The following is an 11,177-nucleotide window of genomic DNA, read 5'->3' as shown; positions in this document are numbered from 1 at the left end:
TCTACGCGTTACGTTGGACACCTTTGTAGACATTTATAACAATTCTCCCTCCCGACTTCAAAAAAAGAAGGAGGGACTCTACTCATTGGTTTGCAAATCCAGTCTGGTAAGACAACGTTGAGGCCTCATATTTTCAGCTCATCCTTGAAAGTTTTTGACGGACCTTGATGGCTTCCCGCAATCCCACATAATATATAATGGAAAATTCAACTCTCTGGAGAGAACTGTTTTCTGATAGCTAGCCAGTGACATTCCTTGGGGCTTGCATCTGTGACCTCGAGTTTGACTTTTGCTGAGGAGTCCTCCCCTCTCCTCACCAGATGTCTCTTTAGGGTTTCACAACCTTGGTACTATGTCAACATCTTGGGTGAGATAATTCTTTGCTGTTGGGGGCTATGCTGTGCCTCGTAGGATGCTTATCAACATCCCTGGCTTCCATTTATTAGATACAAGTAGCACCCCCAACCCATTTGAGACAGTCCCCAGACATTGCCCAATGTCCCCAGGGGGTAAAAATCACCCCCAGTTGAAAACCACTGACTTATCCTAAGGTTTTCAGAAAGTCCTTCAACAAACTCTCAAAACGGAATTGATTGTAACTGATTTAATAGCCATGGTGGGGCACAGAGAGCTTTTTCATGGAAGGAAGTGGTAAAGGGCCTGCTGAACATCAATCCAAGATCAAGGTCTTAGGCTAAAAGAGTTGGGAAGTCCTGGTCTCCAGAGAACGTGATATGGACCACGTGAAACCAATTCCCACACACAGCAATGACTACAATGAACAAACACGCTCTTTGGGACAGCACTTCCTCCCTGACATCATGTCCCTGGCCTGCCACCGCTAAGAGTTCCTGGATATTTCACATATGATTAAAAAGACAACCAATGAGAAGGAAATAATGATTTCAACAAGAAAGGGCACATTGTAATGCAGAAATAGGTGAGTTGGTTGGGTGAGGGCTTTTTATTAAGTGCAAGGAAAATAAACACGCGTTTTTAGAGGAAAAAAACAAACAAACAAAAGAACCACAATCCTTAGTTTTCAATGGAATCTGGGCTTTACTGGGGAGTAGTAGATCTAAAAAAAAAAAAAGGTGAATCTGCATACAACCAAGTATTTTACTGGAATTTACTGGTACGACTTGCTATGAAAGTCTGGGTTTCCCTGTGAAAAAGAGGAATAAAAACCACACCATTCCCAGGGGCCTTTCATTTTAGTTGCATGGGTACGAGGGGGCCAAGGGAAGAAGGGAGATAGAGACAAGGGGAAGAGAAAGTCATGGGACATAAACCAGTGAAAAACTGAGAAAGATTTTTTACTGAGCCCTGGCTACAGAACTCACTTTTGTTATGATGTGCTAGTGGAAATCTGAGAATAAAAATAGCTTTCTAATATATGTCAGAATTCTTATAAGTCCTGGAATAAATCCAGAGACCTACCCTTCACTTCCTTGTGAAGTAAAATACACACTCTGAACCTATTTATGTTTAAGTAATTTTAACAATAGCTTATTTTGAAATACATCAAACTTAAAGATTGCAAGACCATCATGAAGACCTCCCTTATCCCCCTTATCTAGGTTTTCCAACTGCGAACTATTACAACACCCCCCTCTATTTAATAATGGCGTATATATATATATATATATATATATACATACACACACATACATATATATACATACACATGTGTATATATGTATGTATATATATGTATGTATATGTATGTGTGTATATATACACATATATGTGTATATATGTATGTATGTGTATATATATATATACACACATATATGTGTGTGTGTATATATATATATATGTATATATATATATACGTATATATTGCTTATACACATAATGTCCCATCAATGCAAGGACACTCTCCTACATAAATGCCATACAACTCCCCAAGTCAGGAAATCACTGTTGATACACCACCAACATCCAATCCTATGTGTTTCTTTTTAATTATTCCCTCATACAGATTAGCTCTTAATTTTCATATTTCTAGGCCAATGCCATAAGGATTTCAGCTCCTGAGTAGCGGGCTCATTCATTCATTCATCCATTTCAAAATTGCTTATGGTATGCCTACTTGGAGTAAGGCAACAAGCTTCAATGGCAGGCCTGTTCAGCCCAAAGGAAATTAAAGTTCGGGGAAAGTAAATAAATGATTTGGTTAAAAGGTTTTTCACTTGAAATGTGGTGACTGTATGTGTTCCTTTGTCTTAGCTAAGAAGAAGCAAACGAGCCCACTGTTTTTTTTTTCTGCTACGTCTTCCCTCTCTTCATCCCACACAGCTCCCAAACCATAACCAAGTCTTATCATCCAGCAGCCACGTGGACAGAGGAATACAGTGGTTGGGACGATGGGGGGGGGGGGGGGAGGGTGAAGAAAGGAACAGAATGTAAGGCCAGAACTCAGAGTTGATGACTGTCCTACCAATGGGAATAGAGGAAACTCAGCGTTGCTCAAGGAAGAGCTTAGATTTAGCCCAAGAACCAGTTGGGAAGGTATCTCAGTGCATTTGATGTGTTTTATTTCAACCAGAGAGCTGTTAGTGTGAAATCACTTTTTAATACATTTTAATTTCATCATTTTTTCATAATTCCCTTGTAGGGAAGCAGCAGATTACATTCGACAACAAACCACATCACCACACGCATCTGCAAATCCCCCAACTGGCTTTAACAAAACCTGATCTATTGTCCTGTTACCTATACATCCACTGAACACAGAAAACACTTAGATTGACTACCCCAAGTTATTTCATTGCTCTTTGCATATTAAAATGTCAGAAATATCACCCAATGCATGTTTAATAAATAAATGAGGATGCTTTTTTTCCTCGAAATCTTCTAAACCCAAATTTTACTTTTTACTTGGTTTAATTTTAAGAGGAACAATTTTCTCATATTCCTCCCTTCAGAACTCTGAGCAAAATTTGTTAATGGCTGAGGAATTCCAGAATGTGTCAAATCGTTACAATTTGGGGGAACAGAAAATCTTAAACTTCCTCTTTCCACAGAGGTTGCATTTTACCACTTCACCAACTAAAGAGAGTAAGATGAGGGAATTATATCTTGGTTAAAACCTGGGGCTTGAAAGGCAGAACGCCCCAGGGTCAAGTCCTGACTCAGCCCCTTCTCAACAGTGCGACCTAGACCCAACATGATGCTAACTTCATCAAGTAGAGAGGATTAAATTAGACTGTATGGGTGAATTGCTTTGTAGAACTCCTAGCAAAAAGTAAAGACTCCAAAATACAAGTGATTGTTATCATAAAAAAAAAATCAAAGCCCTTCCTATAATTATGGCAAGAAATACATGGCACAAAATGAAGTGAAGGGAGAAACAGCTCTTTTGTGGATACCTGAAGCTATCAGTTCATCCACTTTCTGAGATCCTGAGAACTATTTTACTTATTTCCCATTTCCCACGTATGCCGCCAAGCTGCGAGCTTAAGTTAATAAGTGCTTCTTAAAAAGATTTCACCTGAGTGGTTTATAGTTTAATTCAGATGTCACTCTAAAGGAAAAAACAAACAAACAGCTATCTGGCCACTGGGAGAGAGAATTGATGACATCATCGTTCAATCTGCAGCCAACGCTGTTGCACACATTTTAATTTCAAGGCGGGGGTGTGTGTCAGTATGGTGTACGAATGTGAATGAATCCATAAGGGTTTTCTTATCACTGGGGAGGCTAAGTTTTGCCAAGTTAAATGATGAGAGCCACAGTGGTGGAGAAGACATTGCCTCAGCTCTGATTCTTCAGAAGTATCTTTCAAACACAGCCCCTTAAAGCTAATCTGCTCAACCTTTACCTACAGGGCTCAGTGAATATGAAAAGCTGCCTTCCGGAGACTTCCTTCAAAGAGGGCATGATCGCTTGGAATTCAAGCTTCTACAAGGTGACTACCTGGTGTTTTCCATTTTTGTCTTCTCCTAAAAAGCATCAATCAAGCTTTGCCCTTTCGGCCCACTGAACACATAAACACTCTTTTTCCCTAACTGAACTTACTGCCACGATGAACTTGAACTCTAAGACGCACAAGAGGAGAGTTGTTTTCACAGCTGCTTTTACACTGAGGCTCTGGAGTTACTACCCTCAAGACAGCTGGTTCTGATAAGCCTCTCTTCCCACTGTCCTGTTTTTTCTAATGCCCAGCTGTCAGGGAACACCCACTGAAGTGTTCCAAAACAAAGGCACAAAACAGAAGAAAGGCAAGAGAATGGTACTCATTTGGATGCAAGGGCATCCTACACAGGGACCCTTTACGAGCCGACACAGGGTTTTTCTCTCCAACTTGCTTTTGTAACTTTACGGATTTCTCGGCTAGTTGCGGATTAATTGCTAAAGACGTTGCCTGAGGTTGCCCTGTCCACTATGGTAGCCACCAGCAGCAGGTGGCTGTTTAGATTTAGAGTAATTAAAACGAAATACAATTTAAAGTGCAGTATCCCTGTCGCACATTTCAAGTGCTCCATATAAGCCACAAGCAGCTAGCAGATTCCATGCTGGAAAGCAAACAGAGAGAACATTTCCCTCACTGTAGAGAGTTATTGGACCGCACTGGCCAAGACATACGCGCTTTCTAAGAGGGGAAAGGGGATGCAGATCTGGTAAGAATGATGGTTTTGTCCGTTGGGCCTGTATTAATTATCTTCCATACTACTTCCTGTACACTCTCTTCTTGGCTGCCAATGTTCCACTTTCTACATTCTTGGAAGGGGCGGTTGTGGTCTTTAAAACAATCCATGAAAAGGATCCCACTTCAGAGGAAACGAAGCAAAGGTGGTGGTGTGGCAATCCCCACGTTCTAGATGTTTTTATTGGTGATCATCAAATAACAAAGGGGAAAATGGACCTCGGCCAGGGCTTCCCACGTTTGGGTGGAGGCTGAGGACCCTGACAGAGAGAGAGAGATGGAAGGCCAGGATCTCTGCCTATCCTGGCTCTCAGACCACGGACCTCATGCCTGGGTTATAATGTTGCGGTGAATAGAAGAACACTCTCTGATGAGAGGTTTTTAAAGGTTCCGTGTCATCAGCCAGGGAGCGTTTATCACTGAAAATGATTGTGTAATTGTACATTTAAAAGGAAAGGTAGGATGGATAATTTTTATTTAATGACCAAAGATCATTAGCCGCTGTGTGCTAATGTACAATTACACAATACACACAGACACACACACACACACACACGCACACAGTAAGAGCAGTCTGTATTTTTATATTGATGGTTGTAATGAGGCTGCCAGGAAAAAAAATTGTCAGTTCTTTAATTACACGTATAATTGGTTTGATTCGTTTAACAACACATTTTTCTTTCTCTGCTAGAATAGCTCCGACTTGTTCACTGCTGTATCCTTAGCACCTAGAACAGTGCCTGGCTCACAGCAGGCACATAAAAAAGTATTCGCTGAAAAATAAATGGTGACCCACCTCCCCCTCCCCTTTTGAAAGGAATGACCTAGAACTGTTTACTCCCTCTTCGTAAAATCAATCTACCTCAACTGCCTTTACTAATCAGGATTCCCTCCTAAACAATTAGACGTGGACTCAATCTCTCGCTCCCACTGTACATTCCAAAGTTTTCATTCCTTTCTGTTCCAGAAGGACAACTCGCTGACGTGAGTCAGTAAAAGGACCCACACTCCTCCTCATGGTCTAATAACTCTCCTACCCCTGTCTCCCCCATCTTCGGACTTTTTAAAACTGTAAAAATAGAAATCTGTCAAGCTATCAGGACATATCAGCTGTCAACAATGGAGGGAGAAAAAGCTAGTTAAGTTTTATCTCCAACGAGCTAGATGCAGGCCAGTGTTTTGCTTGTTTTGAACACATCTGAGATGAGTGGGTTATTGAGTCTTAATCTACACTGAATTTGGGTATTTTGTAATTTCATATGTTACAATGTTTTGTTTAAAAAAGCCTTATTTTTCACTACTTCGTATGGATAGAGCCAAATAATGTGTTTCTTATTTATTTTTTAAAAGGCACCAGCAGTGTATTGAAGATGTGTCCTCATTAGTGAAAAAATCTTTTTCTTTATACAAAATGCATACGCATTTAATGTGACATTCCTGATGACTAAAATCTTTATACTGTCCTCCTAATCTGGCTGATGTGATAACTTTAAAATGAAAGAGAGATGTTCTGCCATTCCTGAAACATAACCAGCTGAAGTGTTTACAAGTGCTGGTTATGGGAATTTACCAATAATCGTAATAAATGTGGATTATTCTGTTGCTGGAGTCAAATGGATGATGTTGCTATTAGCTAAATAACGTGGAGGTTGATGCAGTCTGACTTTTAGGCATCTCCTTTATTGAATATAAGTGGGAGTTTAAAAAACTCATTCTGAATACGGGCTATTTCTGTCGGACTAGGCAGGATTAGTACAGTCAGTACACTGCTAGTGAAGTCTTAACACTATAGTAGATGATCAGGTATTCAAATGCATTCATAAAAACACCACCCTCCTGGGGTAACATGGGGGATAAATATGATGTATATTTGCTTAACTTGGCTTGGTACACAGAAAATACTCAGGAAAAGTTAGCTATCATCATCTGCTTTGGAGAAGTTATCTTATTTATTTGGCACCTTATAGAAACTCCAAACTCACATACATCTGATTCTGGTCCTTTTAACTCTCAGTTACCATCCTAAATTACACGTAAAAAGGAGACTCAGGGGATGTGAGACCAATAGTTATCAGGGATCATCTTTATGATGCATAATTTTTTGAAAACCGCAGGCTCTCTTAAAACTTCCAAGATTATTTTGATCATATTTTCTTTATTTAATAAGAAAGAAATTCCTTCTGAAATGTATTGCAGGTGAACCAATAACAAAATTGACAAATGCTCAAGTCTTTTATAGTTATCTGAACACAAAGAATGAAGTGTGATCAAATTTATGCACATTAGGTTAGTGTTTTCCTGTACCTAGCTCTTTTTACATGTTCAGGACCATTTCTTTTAATCGCTTGTTTTGTCTTCTGGCTATATTTTATCATTACCTACAAATTCAATAAATGGAACATTCATATTTCATAGCTGAGACTCAATGAATCAGGACAACAGTATTAGAAAAGAAAAAAAAACCCAAAATATTAAGCCTCATATATTTTTGTTTATATCACTAGGCATCATTTCCAATTCAGAATTCTTTTTTAAGTATCCTTTTAAAATACACATTTTAAACTATCCAATTACATAGAGTTTACCAGTTGGCCGCTCAGATTGGGGAGAGGGATGGGACACGTTGGAAGGGATTTACAAAATTAGAATGTATCTTTTTAAAACCCAAAGAAACATACACATGAATTTCTAATTCACATAGCCTATTTGCCTTTACAATCTGCTGATAAACACTGATTTTTAAACATTGTATATAAAATTAAATAACATGGAAAAAATAAATATGCTTTATTATATAAACACATAGAAATCTGTACTGCTCAAAATATTCAGACAATACTAGGCTTGGCTGCATAAAACCGTATTCAGAAAGTTTGGTAGTGATATTTACAGTCTTTATTTTTGCTAGAGATAGATGCAGCGAGGTGATAAAATACTGATGTCAGACATTTTCTCTTCCTACCTAAGGAAGCTGCAAACTTTAATATGAAAATGAGGTAGACATAAATTCATAAGTTGGCCAGGCAGAAACAAAAGCACAGTTCCTTCATGAGCTCATAAATTCTCATTATTCGGGTCGACAAGCGTTGTTCCAGAGCACCTAAAGCAAGGCTCAGAGAACACCTTTAGGTTTGTCACGAAAAAACCCAAACAAGCAGTTTCTCCTAAGGAGAAGCACAGGGTCCAAGACGATGAGCAAGCAGATACACGGGGCAACGCAGAAAGGAATGTGACAAGACCAGCTGGGAGAGCTGACATCACCTGCAACCTTTGTTACTTGAATTCTCTCCATGGATCTGCTGACTGGAGAATGCTGCGGAGTTTTAAACTACCTTCTGCTGTGGTGTGACAGTATAGAGCTCTCTTTCTAATTTATCCACTAGTCATGGGACGTGTGCGTTCAACCCCTCAACCCGCTCCCACAAGCGGCAGGAGCAGACTGGAAGGCATTAGCCGGGTGCGAACCTGATTTAGAAATCAGAACGTTACCAAGTAAGAGTGGAAGGACACATTTAAAAGAGGACAGAAAAGGCTGAGCTTTTGGAGGATGTTTTTCAAAATCATGATTCCGAATCTCCAATGACAGGAGCCAGAACTAAGGGTCTAAGACGGGTACTTAAGCCTACGTTCACCGAAGCTTCATTTTAAGAGACACTGGCAGGCCACGCTAACATGATGTGGCTTTTCTTTCCTAAATATTGTTCCTTAGTAACAACTGTTGAATGAGGCTATCTCCATTTTGACCTTGGAAAAGGCCTACTCCACACAGCCGCAGCTGATTCTGGACACTACCGCCAGTGTGTGAAAATCTGGGGAGAGAAAGCAATCCTACTGAAGGACTAATTGCTACTCTTGGTCTCTAATAAATGGAGGGTGCTTTCTCTTGAAAGCAACATGTTAGCACCTCAAATATACTCTTTGCTGTTGTTAATTTCACTGTCAGTTACAATGATGAAGCACCATGGGAGTGGTTTTATGGCTGTTAACACGATTCTCTGAGGTATGCTTAAATTTAGAATTGCCTAGAAATTGTACCAAAGCATCCATGAAAATCGACATAAAAGTGAAATCAAAGTCCTACAGTAAGAATCTGAAAGACTGCCCTCACACACATGTATTTAAGTAATATATTATAAACGTATCTATTTAAATAGAATGCTTTTGATTTCACTTTTTTTTTTTTTAAATCACAGCTAGAAGCCTTACACAACTGGCCTAGCTCCTAGATTGTAGAGGCATTTAAATATATACTTGAACAACGATCACTTTATAAAGGAAGCACTAAAATCATAGAGGCAGCAAAAATATTTTAAAAATCCATGTATTCTTTTCTGTGAATGACACAGCACTAGAAATCTCTCTTCTTTCTTTTTCTCTCTGTGTTTCAGAAAATCGTGTGCAGGCCTGAGAAGAGTAACTACAATAAAAATCTTAAAATTTTCAGCTAAAGTAGCAAATCATAGTTTAAAATTTAAGCATTGAACTCTTAAAATATCTGTGGGGGAGGGTGGCGATCTTGTGTAAAAAAATTTGAGGTGTATTTAGAAAGCATTCAAGGAGAATAGCAGTGGAAACCAATATAACATATATTATATATTGTATATAATGTGTACCCATACACGTATACTATGTATACAGTATATAATATATTATTATATTACTATACGTTATATATATTATATATTAAATATCTCCTGACCTCTGAAGGTCAGGAGATTTTTTGTTTTTTGGTCGAAATTAAAGAAAAAGAACTTTTTTGGAGGGCTAGAGGTTTTGAGACACAACTCTGGGGTGGTGTTGCTGTTGGCTGAGCGAACAAGGTAAAAATATAATGGGCTCCAGAGGGGAAATTTCATGAAAAATAATACGTCAAAGGTGAGTTAGGGAAGTTGGGAGTGCCAGAGGATGTTCCTGACATTCTATAGCCATTTCTGATCTTTTTCAAAATGTTCATTTTGGGAGGGTGCCAGTATTGCAGACAAAATGCTTCGGGTGAAGATACATCTGACTCAGAGTGGCATTTCTTAAGCTCTTGAAGGAAAGCCTTGCAGCCCAGCTAAATAGTTCCAGTAGAGATGATACTCTAAAGTTTTCTGGCTTTCTACTTCATACTAAGTACAGTGCTTATGTAGCTAGGTTCTACCTGCAGACATGATCTCAGACCCTGAAAACCCTGATTCTAAGAGGCATCGACAGGTATTAGACATTTCACTTCTGTTAATCTGTTCTTCATCTGGTTTCAGGAATGGTTAAGACTTTCCCTCAGAACCCTATGCAGCCAAAAAGGCTTCTGGATATGACTTCATATAATACTAAATTCCGATTCAGTGCAATCAATGTATTTACAGAAACGTTTACTCTATTTACATGAAACAGCCCTAACGGCTCCAAAGATTATGACACAACTCAGCCAAAGAATTGTTTTGATGTAGCCAGCCGACCTTCTGTTTGCCAAGAGCCGCCCCAGAAGTTTGCATAGTTTTTACAGTGGAAAACCTGTCTCACAATGTCAGCGAGCCCATAGCAAGGGAAGCCTCAGACTGATGCAAAAAAGCGCCTCAAACGGGCTTTGTGTCTTGGGGAGAGGGAGGGAACATTTCAGATGCCTTGAAAGGCAACAAGTCATGGAGTCCACTGTCGCTGGTCTTTTGCGTTGTCAGAATGATTTCAGTCTTTTTTTGTGGGCACAGGCTTTACGGTGATTGCGTCGAGAGTCGTACCCGAGTCATACAGAGGCAAATTACAGTCATTGAAGAAAAAAAAAAAATTGGTTTGGCCTCAATACGCAGGTATCTTCCCCACAAAGTCAAAACTCTCGTAGCTTAGGAAAGGAAAGAATGTCTGCTATTGAGTTGTCTGTTTAAATCACTTTGGAGCTTAATAACTACATGAACGTATTTCATTTCTTAAAAAAAAAAAATCTATCTATCTATCTATCTATCTATCTATCTATCTATCCAGTCTTGCTTTTCTCAAAAAGGAAGCTACTTCTTGACATTGGCCCCAGGCCAATATGAGGTACATGTATTCTGTAAAGTCACTTCGGCAATACCACAAAAAAATTAATTCTCCTGTTTGTCAGTATGAGGACAATCACAGACCATAGCACAGTCCCGGGGATGCCCTTGGGAGCAAGACCATTGGCTGTCGCAGAGGAGTGCGACCCAGAACACCTTGGAATCAGGCATGTTAGTCAAATAGTTTGGTTAACGAACATTAAGAGTTAGGGCCGTACCGAACTCCAAGGGCCGTGATTCCAGGCAGCGTCTTGCGGACAAGCGTGTGTGTTACACTGCTCACGATCTGGAGGCTTATCAAGGATTTCACAGCTCAGATCTGGAAACCGCTCACCGCTGGGCCGCTGGCAGACCACCAGTCTTGTGCGCAAGCCCCCACCGCATAGCTTCGTGCACTGCAAGAGGGGAAAATGATGCTGTGGTCACTCGGTCTGAACAGCCAGCGACAAATTTTCCTTTCTTTCCCTTAAGAACAATTTCTTAACCAAATTCTATCACGGCACTGGTCT

The 11,177-nt window shown here is 39.7% G+C and overlaps 1 protein-coding gene across 4 annotated transcripts in view; it reads right to left on the bottom strand.

Annotated features, from left to right (window-relative positions):
- Positions 1-11,177, bottom strand: part of ADAMTS9 (ADAM metallopeptidase with thrombospondin type 1 motif 9) — a 163,242-nt gene that overhangs the window by 60,239 nt on the left and 91,826 nt on the right. For all 4 annotated transcript variants that reach the window (XM_040454520.1, XM_040454522.1, XM_040454521.1 and 1 more), the window contains one exon: positions 10,887-11,063. In XM_040454520.1, the coding sequence (XP_040310454.1) occupies positions 10,887-11,063 (177 nt within the window). The remainder of the gene's footprint in view (positions 1-10,886; positions 11,064-11,177) is intronic.

The sequence above is a fragment of the Herpailurus yagouaroundi genome, unplaced genomic scaffold, assembly GCF_014898765.1.
Source record: "Herpailurus yagouaroundi ecotype Mexico unplaced genomic scaffold, PumYag 213, whole genome shotgun sequence".
NCBI lineage: Eukaryota > Metazoa > Chordata > Mammalia > Carnivora > Felidae > Herpailurus > Herpailurus yagouaroundi.
Note: the sequence above shows the minus strand (reverse complement) of the source record. Positions and strands in the feature narration are given on the sequence as shown.